We start from the raw sequence: 21,486 nt of genomic DNA, 5'->3' as shown, positions 1-21,486 counted from the left end.
AACTTGACATTAGTGACAAGACTCTCAGACGCTGACTGGGAGCCATGCTCAAGACTGGCACGGGAGAAGACAAATTTCATCTGCAGTGAGTTTGGAAGGATACTCATGGGTGGCCCTGCATTTTTCATAAGCAGTCAACTTAATTCTGGGTTGTGTCCGTGCAGAGATCATGGACAACTGTTTTCTGGGGAATGGCCACGATCAGCTCGGTGTTCAAAGTTGCTAACAATCACACTGTGGCCTTTATACGCGATCTGACAAGGATCTCTACACATGCTGATGCTGTTTTCCTGCATTTGTCTCAGTCTGTGACTTAAAGCAGCTCTCTACCTCCATGGCCTCTGTATAGGAAGGGTGCACTATACAGAGTGCACTCCTATGCACTCCTATGGCATGGGAGATGGCACAGGGCCGCTGGCAAAGGCTGCTCTGATTGGGAATTTCCCTCTGCATGTCTGGGGAGGGTCGGCTGCACAGGCTCCCGGACCCTTGTCGGGGGCAGTCCAGCTGTCATATCAACCACGATAGCTGATCGCTCCTGTCACTCATCTTTGCTGCCGCTGCCCCATCCAACCTGACCTTATTTCCTCTGGATATATATTATTTTCCTTTCAAGTCATGACCACATTTAAGCTCGAGAAATCTTTTTAAGAACAAAAACCAAACTCACTCTGTAAGCCCACAAGGGAAGGGGGAGTAGGAAGCAGTGACTTCTGTTACAAGAAGCATAAATAAGAAATGACAGTGGTCCTGTAGGTGAGGAGGGGCGCCCCTTGCTCCTTATCTTAGAAGATGGAAAACGAGAAAAGGTGGTCTTAGGGATGGCATGCAAATACTTGCCCTGGTGGGCACAGGTTGCTGTTTCTGATAACCCGTGTCTAAGGCATCAAGAAAAAAATTTTAGATGACAGAGGAGGAAGGGATCCTAAATAAAATATTTTTAAAGCCTCCATCTGTTTCAGTGAAGTCTCTGAAGCTGGGGGACAACTCACTTTAATATCAGGAATAACTGAAAAACGAGCACGCCTCACCTGCTTTTGAAAAATGCCTGCGCCCCACCGTGTCAATGAAGAAAGGAGTTACCTTCCACCCTTACCGCCAGCTTTTAACTCACGAGTCAAGCTGCATCTTTTAATTAAAAATTTATAATGTCATAACAATACTTCAACTCACATTGTACGTTTTCTCTCCCCGCCCCCAGGAAGCTCAAAGAAACTTCTTCACAGCAAATTAGTCATCTTTTCTAGCAATCTCGGTCAAGGGTATTGGCTCAGAAGTTCCAACCATGTTTCCCTCCACCCAGACTACTCCCACGATGCTGCGGGTTCTACCAGATGTCAAGCAAGGGGATACACTGGTCAGGGAGATTCTCAGGACGAGGAAAACCTCTCCAGACCAAAAGGAGTTGACTGCCAATTAGAGGAAGAATTTTTCTGGAAAAGTCCTCTGCTCAGGCAGTTCATTCTCAAACCAGTGCATTCTGCAGGGGCAACCTGAACTCTCATACTTGCCTTATCCCGGGCTAGCCTTATCCTGGACTAGCCGTATCCTGGTCTAGCCTTATTCTGGGCTATCCTTATCCTGGACTAGCCGTATCCTGGGCTATCCTTATCCTGGACTAGCCGTAACCTGGGTAAGCCTTATCCCGGGCTAGCCTTATCCTGGGTAAGCCTTATCCAGGGCTAGCCTTATCCTGGGTAAGCCTTATCCAGGGCTAGCCTTATCCTGGGTAAGCCTTATCCCGGGCTAGCCTTATCCTGGGCTATCCTTATCCCGAGCTAGCCTTATCCCAGGCTAGCCTTATCCTGGGCTATCCTTATCCCGAGCTAGCCTTATCCCGGGCTAGCCTTATCCTGGGCTATCCTTATCCCGAGCTAGCCTTATCCCAGGCTAGCCTTATCCTGGGTAAGCCTTATCCTGGGCTATCCTTATCTTGGGCTAGCCTTATCCCAGGCTAGCCTTATCCTGGGCTATCCTTATCCCGGGCTAGCCGTATCCTGGGCTATCCTTATCCTGGACTAGCCGTATCCTGGGCTGTTTAGCAGGGCATCCCAGCGGTCCTAGCTGGTCTGGAACCCGCTCTGGAAGATTCATACTTAGGCTGTCCGTGAAACATGTGGGACTCCAGCTTCCCCCAAATCCCTTTTTATTGGCTTAGTGAATTTATCTGAAGTTTACTTGCATTGAGTAACCTATGCGACCAGTGACTATTTGCAGAGTTGCTCCAGGCAGGAGGTGAGGAAAAAAGACAAAGGTCCCCTTTGGCTTAGAGAGAAGAGCTCTGTGAAAAAAGGCCTGTGATATAAAAGCGCATCACATGGAAAGGGAAGTTGGCCATGGCGTGAGCTCAGTCTGTCTCCCCTCCCCAAGGGCACAGCCCAGGAGGAAAGTCAAAGACAAAAAAAAGTTATGTTTCTGCAGGAGGAGTATGTCGTCTATGCCCAGAGGTGCTCAAGGGACACCCTGAATCCACCTGGAAGCCTAAGCTCTAGCTAGAGGCATCTGACCTTCAGAAATATCCCCAACATCGTGCCCCCCAGGAGCGAGACCCCTAGGGGAGGAGGGACCTGGTACTGTAAAACTTTGTCTCATCCTCTAAGGAAGGCTCTGCCCTATCCGGTAACCATGCACCATGATTTATTTCATCTCCTTTTTGAAAACAAAACCTGAAACTGCTATCTTGCCTTCAGAATTAATACCATCAGAGTTGGTATGTGTTCTGTCCCCCAGCCGGAACCAGGGACGGGTAAGCAATGAAGTCTTTCCATTAATGCTGATAATAAATAGGTTTGGGCTGTTCATAACACGTATGGGTTTGAATTCATTATACTTTAGTGGCCTTAGCTATATTGATTTAAAAAAAAAATACTATTTTGGCCCTGGCTGGTTGGCTCAGTGGTAGACCGTTGGCCTGGTGTGTGGAAGTCCCAGGTTCGATTTCAGGCCAGGAAACACAGGAGAAGTGCCCATTTGCTTCTCCACCCCCACCCTTCCCCTTCTCCTTTCTCTCTGTCTCTCTCTTCCCCTCCCACAGCCAAGGCTTCATTGGAGCAAAGTTGGCCCGAGTGCTGAGGATGGCCCCATGGCCTCTGCCTCAGGCGCTAGAATGGCTCCAGCTGCAACAGAGCAACACCCCAGATGGGCAGAGCATCGCCCCCTGGTGGGCATGCTGGGTGGATCCTGGTCAGGCACATGGAGAAGTCTGTCTCCCTGCCTCCTCGCTTCTCACTTCAGAAAAAAAAAATTAGTTCTTTGTGCAAACTGTAGTCTGGACCACCCCAGCGCTGTCCCTGCCCCTACAAAGCTGTGCAAGCTGGGACAGCATCTTCCCACATTTGACGCATGCTCAGTGTTGCTAAAATGAATTTATGTCAAGTCTATCTTTTCTCATGAAAGGTGGGAAAAAATTGTATTGACTGAGGGAAAGTGGCCCCCCACAGTAGACCTACTAAGTGGTTTAGGAAAGGAAAAGGCTCTCATGGTGGCTGTCACCCTGGCCTTCAGTCACTGTATTGACATCAGCAGCCTTGTGCCCACGGGGCATATTTTCAGGTCTTTGCCAACTCCAAGGTCTCTTCTCCACCTTACTGGTCACCTGCCCTGCTCCCTGGACCACAAACATCCTCAGCTCTGCTTAGGGATGGGCAGGCTCTAGTCTCACAGAATCAACCTAGAGAAGAGGACATCTCTGTGTATATCTAGGTTGGAGGCTTTGGGTGCCATGAAATTAATTCATTGCCTGTATTATCAGTCCCTTAGGTCCAAGCTTTTATGCATTGAGTTTACTTGGAATAAACCACTTAGATTGGAATAAATGGACCATGAGAGAAGGAAGATGGCTGAGACATGTGGCAGAATGACATGGAAAGTAAGAGAGGGAGTTTATGTAAATGAACAAGAAAATGCATGTCTACAACCACCTGGCTTCTGCAGAGCACTTGCTATTATAAAGCATTTTAATGCACATACACTTTTTTTTTTTTTAATCTCAGGCAGAACTTTGACAGAGGGAAAGACTGAAGGGAGTCCAGGTGACAGTGAGGAGACCTGGAGCTGAACAGGTCTGTCCCTAAGTAGTCATTTAACTCTGGGAAGGCTCTTAACTTCTCCAAGACTCAGTTTCTCTGTTGGTCAAACCAAAACTAAACCGGAATGAGGGCTTGGATTATGTGATTTCTAACAGTCCCTTCAACCCTGAACTTTGATGATGCCATTTACTGTGACATGCTGCTGTTGTATAACTGATTAGAGTGGGGCTTTTGTGACACAGAGAAAGGGAGACTTAACCTTGTACGGGAAAAAATGCTGGCTGAGATGTTGTTCCAGCTCTGTTAGTGACCCATCAGCTGTGTGACCTTGACAAAGTAAGGGAGCCTCTCTGAGCCTCAGTTTCCTACCAAGAAAATGAGAACAAAAGGACTTATCTTGATGGGTAGTTGGGCATATTAAATGAGATAGTGAATATGAAATTTTAACCAGTAATGACCTATAAAAATGAGATAATTTATTATTGTTATTACTATTACCACCACACAAAAATTCATTAGCCTTCTGAGAATTACCTGACAAGGGATACAAATGAATTCAGCAGCCCCTATTATTTCCAGCATTAATCCTGATCAGGGAGTGCAGGCCACTTATAAATCGGAGGGGGGGGAATGTTTAGCTTCTTCACTGCTATATGACAGCCAGGGTAAAGGAAGGCTTCTAGGGGGTTCCCTGCCCCCCGTAAACCGCTTAGAATAAAGAAGAGTTATTAGGACATTAGCAATGGTGATTTTCTCCACCATCAGGGTAATAAAGGCAATCTCTTTATACAGATCTTTCAAAGACCAACACAGTTATCATTAATATTAAAAATCAATATACCATCATACTTAGAAAGGCAATGCCTGTTCTTCTAAACTTTCTAAAAAATGATGAGTAGAGCATACCATGATGACCAGACTGCAGCCCCTGGACCCTCCTTTGGATGCATGTGGTCTTATTTCAGTATGCATAATAACAGATCTGACCACCATTGCCATCCCCACTTACATAGCCCCTAACCAAACATCTGGGGCTATGGGTGAAGAATTATGCATGCACACCTATACAACCAAGATTCCCACTCCCAGGGGATTTTTCACTCCCTGTCTTGAAATTACTATATGTTAGGTAACTAACACAGAGTTGGAAACATGATCATCTAAAAATGGATAAAATATTCTCCCTAGGATGGCAAAATAAAGAGGGATTTCATCCCTTCATCCCTGGGCAACATTCAGGAAGCCTGTTGGAATTCTTTTTTGTTCTCTGATGTTCTTAAACTTCTCTGGGTTTTAATTACTGGGTATCTGAGGGCATGGGTTTTATCAAGGAAGTCTGTATATACAAACCAAATAAACTATTAATTAATAGAATCTTATGAAAACCATAGCTTGCATGAGCTGCATATAAAAGGAAAACTAAATTTTTTTTAAATCTTAATTCTTTATACTAATTTTGGTTTCAAGAAATACCTTGAAAATAAGAGCAAAGATTGTAAGTACTTTAAGGGGAAGATACCATCTTATCCATATTTTAAAATTCTCATAAGGAAGTTCACAATAAATGGTTGTCAAATTAAATTATTTTAAAAGTTTCATAAAGAGATAAATGCTAAATCAGAGTAATAGTTTATATTATTATAAAAGCTCCATCCAAAAATAAAATCAGTAATGGTGTTAAGAGAAACTGAAACTCATTTCTAATGAACTCAATAAAATGTTAAGTTCTACGCCTCACAGAAATTTGGGGTTAGAATTAATTCTAGATTCATACTTACTTCTGCCTTGCCAGCCCTTGGAGATACATAATCAACAATTTAGCATTCCAATCAGTTAAACTCAATGCATTTGTTAAACTCTAAAAGTATCTATAAAAAGCAAAAACAATATATATACAAAGTTGTTTCAACCAACTGATTTAGGGATAGTTGCTAGAAGTAAAAGAATATCTTGCCATGACCAATAAATTTAGGGGTGATTACTAGAATAAATGTCTACCTTGTCAGTCTGTCATTGCTTGTCATAGTTCTTTCTTTCCTTAAATGAATCATGTCTAACAGAGAACTGATAAGTAGTAATTGATTTAAGCCTCTAAGTAACAGGCATCATCTGTGTCATTATATATAGTTTTCGCCCAATGTATTTACTATGCTTTTTATTGACTAACATGGAAACGAGTGTGGAGTTGGCAGCCTGATAATAAATAACCCTAATGTTATCTGAGTTTCTCTCTTGCATTGACAACAATGGTGATAAATTGGATGGTAATTGAGATAGAGAAGGAATATGATTACTTCTAATGCTGAGATGAATTTATCTACCCCAGCTCTCTTTATAATGTGTACACACATGCTTTTCCATCAGCATCCAAGTCTAGCCCCGAAACAAAGACAGCAGCCTATGGTACTGACCTGTCTGGTAGACACGGCCTTGTAACCTTGTAACCAGGCAGTGTAAACTGACCACGTGAGAGGTTTCCATGGGACAGGGGACAGGGGAGTGGGTTAAGTACCTTACCTTCTTGCACACAGATGGATTTATCACTTGGGATCCAGCCTAGGGTTCCATTAAGGTGCTTCATACACAGTCTTTTTGTAGAGCCCTTCAGCTTGAATCCGTCTTGGCAATGAAATCGGGTGACAGAGCTTTCAAAGAAAACCCCTTCACTGGGCGTCCTGAAGCCATTCTCGGGGATGCCTGGGTCAGCACACACCTTAAGGTCATCGAACCCTGTATTAACACAGAGAAGAAAAGGTGTCTCTGAATATACTCTAATGCCAAAAGTCTTCCTAGGTAAATGGCAGGTGCTGTGTTCTCCGACACCATGGACCACCCAACTACAGCAACCAAAAAGCCAAGAATATAGGCATTCTAGTGCACATTTCACTCTGCTTTTTGCTCTTTGCTTAGAACAGTGCAGTTTTCAGTTCCATGGTCAAGTTAGCTTATCAAGGAGGTCACAGGAGCAGGGAGATGAGGAAAAGTACATAATAAAAGGAACACAAGAGGGTGAGAGCCTCATCAGGTAGACAAAATACAGAAGGAGCCAAGGAGGGAGGAGTGGTTGAAAAGGGTAGGAAGGAGATAGAATCTGAGCAGGACCTTGAAGGGTGGGTAAGATTTCTACAGACAGAACTGGCTTTGTGGAGGGCTGCATGGATGGCATTCCAATAGGAAAGGCATGGGTGATGGCCCAGGGGCTGGGGAGGGTGGTCCATGTCTGGAGAGCAGCACATGGGCATGAGAGTTCTATAGGCATGTGGAAGAGGTATGTGGGGAATGCCAACCTGCCCCCTGCCCCTGCCTTTGGTCTTCGCCTTCATCTGCCAGGCCACGGCCAAAGTCCTCCTCGTCTGGGAGGCTCCCCAGCCCAGCCCCTCTGCATTTCCCCACTGTTACGTGAACACAGTCCTGCACTGAATTGGTTGGAGAGCAGCAGCCTCTCATTCCAAGCTGTGAGCCCTTCAAGGACGGGTCCTGAGAGCCTCTTATCTTTGCATCCCCAGAATCTCTTACAATCTCCTACATAGGAAGTGCTCCAGAAACATTTGCCAAATGAATAAACAGGGTTGGAAAAGGAAGCTGGAGACATATTGGGGTGACCCCACGAAGCCAGGCTGAGTGAGGAGGCCAGTATGGAGCCCATGGGTAGGCCAGGGGCTCCGGGAGGCCGACAGGTGGGGTAGATAAGGAGTGCGGGAGGGGCAAGAAGGGCACAAGGGTACAAGGCATCTCAGTTTCAGGTCCCCCTTGTCACCTGACTGGAGGACAGGTGAGAGAGATGCCCAGATGGCTGGGATGAAGGCAGACCCCTGAAACAAGCATGGCTGTCGTGGGCTGGCTGGGGATGCCAAGGATAAGGAAGGGTCTCTTATATGCATATGATCTGAATGCACCCTCAAAGGGAAGGAAGGGAAGCATGCTTCTGATTTCTTACAAAATCAATAGACAAATCCTCACTGAATAGGTACCAAGAACAGACACACATAACTCCTCCATCCAGATGGGGGCTGGTGTGCCCATCTAACCCTATCTCCAGCACAGATGCTCATGCCAGGAATCCTGGATACCATCAAGAGGAAACAGTCTAAACCAGTGGTCCCCAACCCCTGGGCCACAGACTGGTACTGGTCCGTGGGTCACTTGGTACCAGTCCACAGAGAAAGAATAACTTACATTATTTCAGTTTTATTTATATTTAAGTCTGAACGATGTTTTATTTTTTAAAAATGACCAGATTCCTTCTGTTACATCCGTCTAAGACTCACTCTTGACGCTAGTCTTGGTCACGTGATACATTTATTCGTCCCACCCTAAAGGCCGGTCCATGAAAACATTTTCTGACATTAAACCGGTCCGTGGCCCAAAAAGGTTGGGGACCACTGGTCTAGACCATCTGATTAAATCCCAGTGCAGACCAGAAGGCAGTATCACTGAAGATCTTGGAGGATTTCCCTGGTTTTCAGGTAATGCCCAGATATTGGACTCATCAGCTACTTGGTCCTGTCTAAAATACTGAACTTGCAAAATGTCCTCAGCTGGTTGGTGACACTTCATCCCAACTTTATGTGCTCATGTAGGACTCACTTGCTGCCTCCCCAAGTGGCCTCATGACCTTGGACATTTTCCAGAAAGCCACAGTGGTGGGATGTCCAGAGGTCATGGTTCAAGCACACTCTGTGCAGAGGTCACAAGGCACGGGGAGTGAGCGGCAAGCCAAGGAGGGAGGCAGGAAGAGCAGACTGCACCTTTAAGTAGGAGCAGCCCTGGTATTTTATCAAAGCAGAAGCAGGCCTGGTCTTTTTTATTATTATAGTTGACAAACAATATTATCTTCGTTTCAGGTGTACAACACAGTGATTCAACATTTAAATACCTTACGACACGATCACCACGATAAGCCTAGTAACCATCTGTCACCATACAAAGTTATTTCAGCGTTGATTATACTCCCTGTGCTGTGCATCACGTTCCGTGACTTATTCATTTTATAACTGAGGGTTTGTACCTTTTATTCCCCTTCACCTTTCCCATCCTTCCCACATCCCACCCCCGCCCCTCTGGCAACCGTCAGTCTGTCCTCTGTATCTGTGAGTCTGTTTTGCTTTTTTAGATTCCACGTGTAAGTGACATGGGGAACGCTTTTAGGAACCATCATCCAGCCTTCTCACCCCCCCACCCCCCCACCCCCCCACCCCCCCCACCCCCCCCACCCCCCCACCCCCCCACCCCCCCCACCCCCCCACCCCCCCACCTCCCCCACCTCCCCCACCTCCCCCACCTCCGCTGGGACTGCGCATGCGCCCTGACCTCCGGGCTGTGTCCCGGCCAGGCAGGGGGTGATTCACCCCTGTTAGAGGTGGAGGGCATGGTGACAAAGTATTGACCAGCCATTGATTAAGTGCAGTCTTTATGTTTTTATTTGGAAGAAAAAGGGCTTCCTAAGCAATGAGTGGCAAAGCTTTTCTTCCATTTGGCGGTCTCAGGGTGTGTCCAGAAAGCCTGCGGCACACGCGCAGAGTCCCTGGTGGACGCTCCTAGTGGCCTGTGGGCGAAGTGGTTCTCATGCACACGCTGGAAGTCAACGAGAACCTGCTCATATGGCATTGGGCAGGGCAGATATCTGTCACCAGGTGGCCACAGAAGGGTAACTCGAGTATTGCACAGTATGGGGCAAGCCTCTGGAATCTTCCGGGTGAGCCTATACTGACCAGACAGAGAGAGCAAGGGCACTGTGGGGAGGGGCCCGGAGGCTTACAGGCTCTTGGCATAGGGGCCTGCTGTAGGTGGGGCTCTGGGGGAGGAGGAAGAGAAGGGGTTGGCAGGTGGGCTAAGTTTTCCCAACCTAGATGTGGGCTGGGAAGGAACCCAAACCCTGCAGGGACTTGCCTTCTACTGAGGCAAGAAGGGGGCTGATGCCAGACTTCCACGGAGGGAAGGATGACCCCCTAATGTGCTGATCCTCCAAGACTTAGCTTAAATAGCACATCCCCCTGGGGGCCTTCCCTCCCCCTTCGGTGTTTAACCGGAAAGCCTCTCTTCCCAGAAGGGAACTCCGGGGTCACCTCTCTGGGAGTGCTCCTCACCCTGATAGGCATCACTTGGGCTACTCAGCTGTCTCCTTGACTGGGCTGTGAGCTCCTGGAGGCGGGGCCAGGTCTTCCTCTTCCCCTCCTCCGCACCTAGCATGGTGCGTTGTGAGTGTAGGTATGCACAAGCACTACTAATAAAAGAGGAGTGAACGGAGGAATGGAGGGAGAGAAAGAGGGGAGGAGGGAAGAAAGGTGGGATAAATGGATGATAAAGGATATGTGGGTGGGTGGGTGGGTGGATGGATGGGTGAATCGATGGATGGATGGGTGGATGGATGGATGGATGGGTGGATGGATGGATGGATGGATGGATGGGTAACAAATGGGTGGATGGATAAAGAAATGGCTAGGAGGAGGATAAATGGATAAATGAGTGAGTGATGGATAGATGAATGGATGGATGGATAAAGGATAGATGAATGTATGGATAGATGAATGGAGGATATGTGGCTGGGTAGATAGTGGATGAATGGATAAGTAGACAATTGGTAGGTGGGTAGATGGATGTATGGATAGAAAATAAATAAAGATGGGTAGGTGGATGGATAGAGGATAGGTATAGGGGGGTAGATGGATGAAGCCACATGCCATCTGCTCTACTGGGCTCATTGGGCAAACCCCATACCACCGTCGCTTTGATAGGTCCTAAAACTTCTGTATCCATAGGCAATGGCAGTGTGCCATGCCCTCCCCTAGCTCAGACACACTCTCTCCAAACACCCTCTCACCCCATTCTCTTCTCCTAACCCGAGTGGACTGCATTCTTTCTTCCAATCCACATGCCCAGACACCTCATTCCTCTTCCCTCTCCAATGTAGTGCTAAAGGCAGGTGTACACTAGGGCTCTGGCTGAGATATCTGTGTCTCCCTGTCCCCCCTCCACCCCACAACACACTTTTTGACCAGCCACAGCCTAACCAATGAGCCACACTGCTTGCTGAGTCCTAGGCACAGGCTTTTCAGCTTGTCACACCTCCCTATCTTTGACCACAAACCTAGCTGTCCTCTCTCAAGGACAGGTAATTCAAGGGGGAGATGAAGAATCCATCAGAAAAATGACCCCTGCTCTCATAAATAAATAAATAATGAGAGCACCATGAACACGAGGACTTGAGAATAGCAGAATTTCCTTGTGAGTCCACCTCTGTACCTCTCCTTTATGTAGTCCTCCCCTTTAAGAGAAAATCCCCATCCAGTCTCTCTGCTTTCACATAACCATAGTTACCCTCTGACTCTATGTTCATGCCTGGGACTGGGCTGACCATCAGCATGCTGCCGGCCATGGGATATAGCCACTGGCACAGAAGAGGGGAATGAGAACAAGCCGTGAAAGGAAAGCAATCAGAAGGCGGGGAGGCATAAGAAGAAAATATTCTTTGTTCTGGACAACTAATCCCATTGAGCAAGACAGTCATTTTCTAGGACTAGCCAGAGCTTCAGATTCCACCTTCCAAATTGCCTCCTAGTGGACCAACTGGGGACATTTTTTTTTCTTTTTCTGTAGAGCTGTTCTCTTAGTGTCTTTCTATAACGTTGATGAGCAGCCCCATCAGATAATGTATTCACTGAGGACCTGGGCTGGCTTAGGTGTTGGGAAAGAGGGATGGAAAATAACCTGTATGCTGGCCCACTAAATAATCTTACCCTAGGATCCTGTGGACTTGAAGTCCCAACTCTTCTCACTCCCATTTTTCTCAGCATCCATGATTGCATTAGTCAATTCCTTGTGTGTGTGTGTGTGTGTGTGTGTGTGTGTGAGAGAGAGAGAGAGAGAGAGAGAGAGAGACAGAGAGACAGAGAGAGAGACAGAGAGAGAGACAGAGAGAGAGAGAGAGAGAATCTCCTATTGGTTCTCTTTTCTCTGGGGAACCTAGACTAATAGTCTTCCTAAAGGTACTCAGGCTCTTTAAAAATGAGAATGACATGAATTGCAATTGTGCTCACATTCCAGAGGATGCTATTTCTCTCTGGACCCCTGAGTTCAAATAAGCAGCCTGTTAGGGTGGGAGCAGTGCATGGGCCCTGGGGTCTGAACAGCCCTGGATAGAACCCAACCTCTAGTCTCCTCTGGTGCTCCCTTGGCCTGTGTCACCCTCTTGGGTCCTGGCATCTCCATTACTGGCTCTATTCTTCCTGCCCAGTGTTAGTGATCCCAGGAAAAAGTCTGGTTCTCAATGGAAGGCAAGATCTCATCCCTTTCCCCAGACCGAAAGCTATGGTAGTAACAAGGAATAAGAGCGCCCCCGGTTCACACAAAGGAACTTATCAAACCTTCATTCTCATTAGGAGGTCTCTACATTTCCAGTTAGTTACTTTGGGGTCTGCTGAAACCTACCAGTTTTACTGTGAGCCACAGAAGAAGTCTTTGGAAAGAATCAGAAAACCAAAAGAGGTGTGAAAAGCCATCTTTTGGCTCATTATAACTGTAAAGTCGTATTCTAGCAAGGAAGGGTGTATCAAATGTAGCCAAATCAATTTAGAACTGGGGCTGGGTTTCAAGTCCTCTGTAAACTGCTCGATGAGTCTTTGGGGAAAGAAACAGGATATAGGCAGAAAAATGGATTTTTTATGCATTTACTTAGTGAGAGGATCCCGGGACTTCATCCTCGCTCTAGTTGAAACAGACACATTTGCAAACTTTAACTGGAATCAGAGCACCCCCAATCCTCATCCCCCGTATCTCCCCATTGCACTCTCTGTCAGTCTCTTAGAGATGGCATTAAGGTCACCTTGGGGGTCTCTGTTATGACCCCTTTATCTCCCAGAGGAGGATGCTGAGGCCAGGAGAGGTGGCACGGCCACCCCAGTCACTTTGACAGCTAATGGTGAAGTTGGAACAAAACTGGAGCCTTCTGTAGTCCTGTGACCTTCCTTCTTACAATGTTGCCTGCACTTAGCCTTTGCCTGTCATATTTCAGCTTCTGAATGATACAAATCTTCACGATGTTATTATAAACGTTTCTAAATGTATCTGAGTCCCTTTATCTGTTAAAATACAGTGAGGGTGAAATGTTTCATGATTCCATAGGAAATGGTTCCCCCGTAGCCGATACCTGCCAGTGCCCAGTCTCAGTGGAATAGGGCAGGGGAGCCTGACTTGTTACTTAGAGCATCCGAGAATCCAGGCAGTCCACCATCACCCCGCCATCGACAATGACATGCTTCCGCAGAGCATTGCTGTGATGACAGACGCTCTTGTGGGGATCCCAGTCTGACCCCAGATACCGGCGTCATGAATCAGAAGCAGTGCTAGCAACTGACATGCAGAATGCCCGCAGCGGGGGACGCATAAAGGGAGAAGGATGTGGTCAGCTTGAGAAAGTCCCTCTGGACCACATAGGACTTTTCTCCATCAGAGCTGAACACTCCACTCCCAGCTGCCCCTGGGCTGAAATATGCCTTTTCCTCATCACCGGCCACGCTGATAAAATTCTTTCAAACCACCTAGCAACTAGTAAGATACCACTGTGCTTCAATAATCCTATATACAGACAGGAACCCTTCTGTCTCAGAGAAAATTCTTCAAAAACCTCTCCTATTTTTTATTTTTTAGAGAGTAAACTTTAAATTCTACTTGCTTTATTTATAGCAATATAATTATATGAAACCCATATTCTACTTTTTAAAAATGTATCTTTGATGTACTGGGATGACATGGTTCGCCAAACCATACAGGTTTCAAGGGCACAACTCAGTATAACATCATCTGCACAGGGCATCCTGTGCCCTCTGCCCCAAGTACTCTCTTTCTGCCACCTTCTTCCCCTTTTGTCCTCCCCCCCACCTCCACCCTTCCATTCCCCCCCTTGTCCTCCCCCCCTTCCCCCTCCCCCCTTTGTCCTCCTCCCCCTTTGCTCACCTCCCCCACCTCCACCCCTCCATTTCCCCCCATTGTCCTCCTCCCCCTTTGCTCACCTCCCCCACCTCCACCCCTCCATTTCCCCCCATTGTCCTCCTCCCCCCTCCCCCCTCCCCCCTTTGTCCTCCTCCCCCTTTGCTCACCTCCACCCTCCTTTCCTTCTGGCCATCACCACATGGTTGACTGTGTCTATGTATTATGTATATATGTTTTGTTTTTCTTTTAATTTTTATTGATTTTAATTTATTGTGTTTACATAGATTCAAGTGTCCCATTGAATATATCTCCCTCCCCCCATCCTCGTGTTCCCCTTGTGGTTGACTGTGTCTATGTATTATGTATATATGTTTTTCGGCTAATCCTTTCCCCTTCTTATCCAGTGCTCCCAATCCACATCCCTCTAAACCTTTCCTATTTCCTATTTTAAAGACTCTGAACGTTTAGTCACCTGGACTTGTTGAGCTCTGAGCACAAAGTAGAATTGTGTAGGTGTTGAGGATTTATTGATTAGGGGTCCCTCCAACATCTCCAACGCATGCCTCACCCATGCTACCCTGAGCTTCCCGATCACCTCAGAAATCTTTTTATTAGAACTACCTTAACTAATATTTTAAACGACCATGTGTCGATATCCTTCTTATTCTAGAACCTATTTGAGCTGGTGCTGTATCTATACCAAATCATCAGTAATGAAAAGATGAAGAGAAAGGCAATATTAAAAAAAATCAAATTGGATGAATTCTATTCAGCAAATAAGCTTACATAATTCTCTAATACCGGTATTTTGTTACACAATAAAATCAAGTACTTCTCAGATTGTAAGTATACAATCAAATGATTCCCTAACACCAATATTGAATAGCACAATGCTCCTGGCTGCTAACTACCCGGCATGCCAGAAGTTTCCAGGTAACTGTCCATTTGGGCTGGTCCATGCTCCACCCACCATTAGAGGTCCTTGCTGTTGCTTCAAGGTGAATGTCTGCATTGGGGTGTTTTCTCAAAGTTTCTAGAGAAGTACTACATATACTGGAGGTCTGTTCTGAGCAAAGGTTAGGCTGAAACATAAGGATTCTACAACTTGCCCCCCTCCCCTATGACAGAGAGTTTATGAGCTGCCAAATATCTTCCAGAAAATTCTAGAAGAACTGAGTAAGCCATGCCCCAAAGCTGCCCTGAATGCCTCAACTCTTGTAAAGGCAGAAGAGGAAACAAGCCTACCCTAAACTCACCTGCCTCTAGGAGAGAGACCAGAGTGGGCCCCAGAAGACCCTCATAGGAATGAGAGGGGATCCCAAAGCCAGAGTATGATATAAATAGCAATTTAACACTGTTCACATCACCATTAACACCAGTGGGGAAATGTGAATTTTCTTTTAGAAATATCACTTATTACTGATAGTTCCATAATGAAATCATTATTATACCTTGACCTTCTCTGTTTCAGCCTAAATCATCTCCCTGTTTGGTAAAATTGCAGCTCTCTGTTTTTAAAAAGAAAAGGGGGAAAGGAGAGAAGGGAATTTAAAGAAATAGAGATGGGGAAAGAATTTAATAAAAATTTAATAATCTCTTTATACATTCACTCAGTCAACAAATAGTGAGCGCCAGGCACTGGGGGGAAAGGACCCAACAGGCATCCACTCAACAAAGGACAGAGGATGCAAACCAGGGCCTCCTGACGGGTAAGCTGACATCTGGGACTTGCAGTAGCTTTTTATCTGCAAGTTGTGACCTTACAGAAGGTCATGAAATTCATTTTGAGGGTCATAACCAGCATTTTTTAGAAATGAACCAGAAAGGAAAAATCAGAGCGCATCCTACATGGTGAGGGTGAGTATCGTTCTATGTGGTTTTATTGGTTCTATTCATGCATGTGTGCCAGTCTGCGCTGTAAAACATATTTCTGTCAGTGGTTCACAGTCAAAAAGGTTTGTGAGGCCCTGGCTGGTTTGCTCAGTGGTACAGCATCAGCCTGGTGTGTGGATGTCCCAGGTTTGATTCCTAGTCAGGGTGCTCAGGTGCTCCCATCTACTTCTCTACCCCTCGTGCTGAGGATGGCTCCATGGCCTCCACCTCAGACGCTAAGAAGAGCTTGGTTGCTGAGGTATGGAGCAACACTCCAGATGAGCAGAGCATTGCCCCTAGTGGGCTTCCCAGGTGGATCCTCGTCGGGGCACGTGGGAGTCTGTCTCTCTGCTTCCCCTCTTCTCACTGAATACAAAAAAAAAGTTTGACAAACACCACTTTAATAGACTCTACCTATTTAAAAACATAAATTTACTTCAAATGATGTAGTTGGGGCTTACAGTTCTAACCAAATGAGTCCATATGTTTTGAATCCTGACTTGGCCATTTTCCTGCTATGTGACCATGGTTAAATTGCTTAACTTCTCTCTTCATCTTAGGTTTCTTTATATGTAAAATGTGTATTGTAAGAATAGCTCCTACTTCTAGGGCTACTGTGAAATTTAAGTGAGATGCAAATACATGCAAAGCATGACTAGCACATGGTAAGTACACAATGAATGGCTGTTAAGTGCTTATGTTATTAATTTTCAACCAGTTCCCTAAAGAACAGAAAAATGTAAAGAGGCAATCTCCTAATTTCCAAGAGGCACTTTAATTCCTAAAATTATTCAAAGCTTATTTCCCCCCCTAATTTGCTGTAGAATTAAGTGTCTTTGAAAATGACTGTTGAATTTAAGAATAACAACAGCACCCTTCTCTTGGCCAACATTCAAGCATAAGACATTAATGGTAACAGAAACCTCCAGAGAACTGCACTCTGATTTCTTTAACCTGAGACCCAGGATTGGAGGGGAACTTGGAAACCCAGTATTTCAGTGCACAGACAGCTCTGGTCTTTGCTATAAAGATAGCAGCTGGCTCCTAGTGGAAGCCCCTCCAGTGCCCTCTCTTAGGGTGAGTGACCCAGCTCCACAGAACCCCCGACTCAGGAACAAGAACGTGTACATTTCTAGGCGCCAGAGAGTCAAACAAAACCAAACAGTGCTCGCTTCGGCAGCACATATACTAAAATTGGAACGATACAGAGTAGATTAGCATGGCCCCTGCGCAAGGATGACACGCAAATTTGTGAAGCGTTCCATATTTTTGGAATACTACTCAGCCATAAGAAATGATGACATCGGATCATTTACAATAACATGGATGGACCTTGATAACATTATACGGAGTGAAATAAGTAAATCAGAAAAAAAACTGAGATGAATCCATACATAGAAGGGACATAAAAACGAGACTCAGAGACATGAACAAGAATGTGATGGCAACAGGGGCGGGGGGGGTTGGGGGAGGGGGGAGGGGGTGAAGAAGGAGAGAGGGGTTAGGGGAGGGGAGGGGCACAAAGAAAACCAGATAGAAGGTGACAGAAGACAATTTAACTTTGCGGGAGGGGTATACAGCACAATCAAATGGCAAAATAATCTAGAGATATTTTCTCTCAACATATGTACCCTGATTTATCAATGTCACTGCATTAAATTTAATAAAAAAAACAAAAACACAAAAACAAAACAAACAAAAAAAACCCATAAAAAACAAAAAAAAACAAAAACAAAAAAAACCAAACAAACAGAAAGCCCCAAGAATTCGAAGATTCATGGAGAAAGAGCTCAGTGCAAAAGAACCAGATTAAGACAAATTTTTCAGTAGGAGAGAACACAAAAAATGTCAACAAAGGAAACCAAAGATTTCTAAATGAATTTGGTTTGTGCACTTAATGCTATGTCATTCTATAATTCAGCCTATTATCAGTTATGTATTTAAGAGGTATCTGAGGAGGAAAAAAGGGAAGCTGATTACTGTTACCATTTATTAGGCTAAAAATATTTTTTCACCACAAAAGCAGTGTCCCCTAGGAAACATAGCAATGACCAAGCTCATTACTATAGTAATATTTCTGCCACAACAAGAGCACAATATACTATTAATCACAGCAAATTTATACTAACAAGATACCACTTGAAAAATGAGTTGGGGAATAAAGAATTTATCTGTGTGTGTTGAAAGGTCGACATTTTGGATTCTATAACCCAGAGTACACATTGAACATGGTGCCATGATAATATTATACTTATTGGTCACAAACATAACAGCAACTCTGAATATTTGGTTGGCAATCAAGTTAGGTAACTGTTCCCTAGAAATGGCGAGAATGTTTTCATGTTTCAAGCAAGATCCAGAGATGAACAGAAAGTCTGCTGTTTCTGAGCAAGAAAATATAACAAAAATAAGTCTTAATAGCATAATTTAGACTTGATTAAAATGGATAGAGACCACAGATGTGGAAGTCATAGCATTCCCCATTTGATGCCAGGACTGATCGTTCCTCCCTCCTGATTTAATTCACTTTGATTACCCAGTTATTCCTAAATCTTTTCACTCAGTCTTAGCTCCAATAAAACTGATAACAATGCAAACTCATAATGCGATTTTTCACTCTGGTCTCATGATAGCACTTCATAAAACATGTCTCACAACATAACAAACATGTCTCACAACATAACAAAATCGAAAAACAGAATAAAACTTTATCTATTCAAAATAAGGGAAGATGGTGGTGTGGGGATTTCCCAGTTGGGGAACAATCAAAGAAGGGAAGGATGAATTTAAAAAACTGATTCATAAGTTTCAAATCTGACTCTTGTCAAACGCAAATTCTTATCAAGTATAATAAGGTTGCCTGTTTAGCTAAGTCCTGTGACCCTGGACAGATAACTTGACCTTCCAGAATTTTCACTTCTTATCACTAAACAAGGCAACTAGATGATTTCTTTGATCCCTTCCATTTTTAAATCCCAGGTCTAGGCTCTTTTTGATAAACATTACTAACAAACTCCCAAAGCACAAACAAACCGAAGCCCTCAGGAGAAAAGTATGGATGGTTTAAACAAACAAAATTCCTAGACCACATTCTCAAAATGCCTACGACTATTTGCCATTTAAAAAAACTCAAATTTCTTTTTTGAGAGCAACAGTGGAGCCATACCAAAGCCACTTTCCACATGTATGAACTTTACAGTTTACGAAGTGTTTTACGTGCATGACCTCAGTTCCGCCCCATAACAACTCCGTGAGATCAACAGAACGGTTTGATAGCATTCATTTTCACAGTCACTTTATGAACACCCAACTGTTAATAATAACAATCTTGTCAGGAATGTTGCGTATTCCCTCCCTACAGTAGTTCATTCACAAACTAGAGTCCAAATCACAGGTGTTACATTCTCAAGTGCCACTGGGACTTTCTCAGGGTTTTGGGAGAGGGAGGAAGAGAAAGGTACTATGGGGAACAGAAAATGAAAAAGAAACCATTAGCCAGGTTAGGACTATCATGCAAGAAGACTTGTCTTCTGTCACCACAGAGATGACCTTCCATCCTAGTAACAGGTAGACCTCAGTACACACTTAATCAAGGAACAAAGAGCTTAGGGCTGTATTTGATGTTCTTTTGTCCTTCCTTCCTTCCTTCCTTCCTTCCTTCCTTCCTTCCTTCCTTCCTTCCTTCCTTCCTTCCTTCCTTCCTTCCTCCCTCCCTCCCTCCCTCCCTCCCTCCCTCCCTCCCTCCCTCCCTCCCCCATTTTTTTAGAACAGGGGTTGGGAAACTTTTTGGCTGAGAGAGCCATGAATGCCACGTATTTTAAAATGTAATTCCACAAGAGCCATACAATGACCTGTGTACATTACGCATTATCCAATAAAAATTTGGTGTTGTCCCGGAGGACAGCTGTGATTGGCTCTAGCCACCCGCAACCATGAACATGAGTGGTAGGAAATGAATGGATTGTAATACATGAGAATGTTTTATATTTTTAATGTTATTATTTTTTTTATAAAAGATTTGTCTGTGAGCCAGATGCAGCCATCAAAAGAGCCACATCTGGGCTCTGGTCGCAACGTGGTGACGCCCAGGATGGACAGAGCATCGCCCCCTGGTGGGCAGAGCGTCACCCCTGGTGGGCGTGCCGGGTGGATCCCGGTCGAGCGCATGCGGGAGTCTGTCTGACTGTCTCTCCCTGTTTCCAGCTTCATAAAATTCAAAAAAAAAAAAAAAAAAAAAAGATTAAAAAAAAAAATAAAAGAGCCACATCTGGCTCGGGAGCCATAGGTTCCCGACCCCTGCTTTAGAAGATGATTAGCTCAAGAGAAATCTCGCTCCCATCACCTAGATATAGTCACCATAAAAAACTTGCTCAGATGTTCAAGCAGCCACCATTTCTGCTCTGTCCCCTTAAGAATCGGGTGTCTTTGGTTAAAGCCACAATACTGCTCATGGATCAATTGTTGGCATTGTGTTAGCAGATCTTTTATATGAATGTGGTAGGGTCACTTATTTGAATAGAAATACACTTTCAACACAAAGCTTTGTCACCTATATCCCTTACTTAAGAGCAATGGGATCTTTGTAGAAAACATTTTGCAAACTACAAAATAATAGGCAAGGACATATAAGCAGAGATTTTTCAGCAATACACAGTGTTATTGCTGGAAGGGATTGTAGATTTCATTTAAGTAATTTCCCTCATTTTATAGCTGAAAAACTTGAGACCAAAAAGTTTTCATGACTACAGACTCACAGAGCTCTGAGTGCAGAAAGGGATTTGAACATGGGTCCAGAATCCCAATCCCGGAAAGGCGGCAAAGTAAACATCACAGAGGAGCTGCACTTGTTGGAAGGGGCGTCTTGACTTGACGGCACTGACACCTCAGACCTCCACCCATATTGTCTGTACGAACCCCTTCAAACAGACTTAGAGAACACTATGCTCTTCTGACTATACAATTTGGGACACGTTACCCTGCTGGTGCACAAAGAGACTTGTTTGTTCTCTCTCTTCTAATAAACTGTCTGAGAGCCCAAAAGGTGAAGACATTAACCTTCCTGAAAGAAGTCAACATGTCATGCCAGTGGTCATCTTATAGGCCACTGCCCTCCACTCCACGTAATCAGCCCCTCCTCTGGAATGGCTGCAGCGTTTTCCACTTATACCCTGCACTGTGCTGTCTACCTATTCGCTGTCAGTTATCTTTGCTAGCAGAAGAAAGCTAGGTCCGGGGAAGCAAAAAAGGGGCCAGTGTCAGGGAGGACAGAGGTTCTGGAGAGCTTCCCCAGGGACAGGAGGGGAGCAGGGGCTTCACAGGTGTCACTCAAGGGCCAGAGAGGTGGGTCTGGCGTTGCATTCAGCTTTGGGGGGCTATGGTGAGTAGGAGTGAGTGCTTCAAGGGGCAGCCTGAGCCCACTCTGGGAGCTACTAGCCTATCGCCAAGGAGGAAACAGTAAAATGAAAGCTGGTAAGGAGTAATGACCTGGGGCTTTCCCTGCGTGGGACCCAGCCTTCTTGTCTGATCCCATGAATGTAGCTGTGGAAAAGGAGCCTCAGAAGTCCCCCCTCCCTGTGTACCCCCTACACCAATGAAGTTCTCATTAGCTAGGCAGTTAGGGGTCCAAAGCAGATTACATTTAATTTACAGAAACACAGGC

General features: G+C 45.2%; 1 protein-coding gene and 1 non-coding gene across 2 annotated transcripts in view; one reads left to right on the top strand and one right to left on the bottom strand.

The window, feature by feature from the left end:
• The window catches only part of SUSD4 (sushi domain containing 4), a 98,093-nt gene that overhangs the window by 35,198 nt on the left and 41,409 nt on the right, over positions 1 to 21,486 (bottom strand). Inside the window, exon 3 of the mRNA XM_066237598.1 lies at positions 6,546 to 6,758. Within this exon, the coding sequence (XP_066093695.1) occupies positions 6,546 to 6,758 (213 nt within the window). The remainder of the gene's footprint in view (positions 1 to 6,545; positions 6,759 to 21,486) is intronic.
• LOC136321569 (U6 spliceosomal RNA) lies at positions 16,992 to 17,098 on the top strand. Its single transcript, XR_010728720.1, has one exon. It is a non-coding gene; the product is annotated as a U6 spliceosomal RNA (small nuclear RNA).

The sequence above is a fragment of the Saccopteryx bilineata genome, chromosome 1, assembly GCF_036850765.1.
Source record: "Saccopteryx bilineata isolate mSacBil1 chromosome 1, mSacBil1_pri_phased_curated, whole genome shotgun sequence".
NCBI lineage: Eukaryota > Metazoa > Chordata > Mammalia > Chiroptera > Emballonuridae > Saccopteryx > Saccopteryx bilineata.
This window is presented reverse-complemented; position numbering and strand designations above follow the sequence as displayed.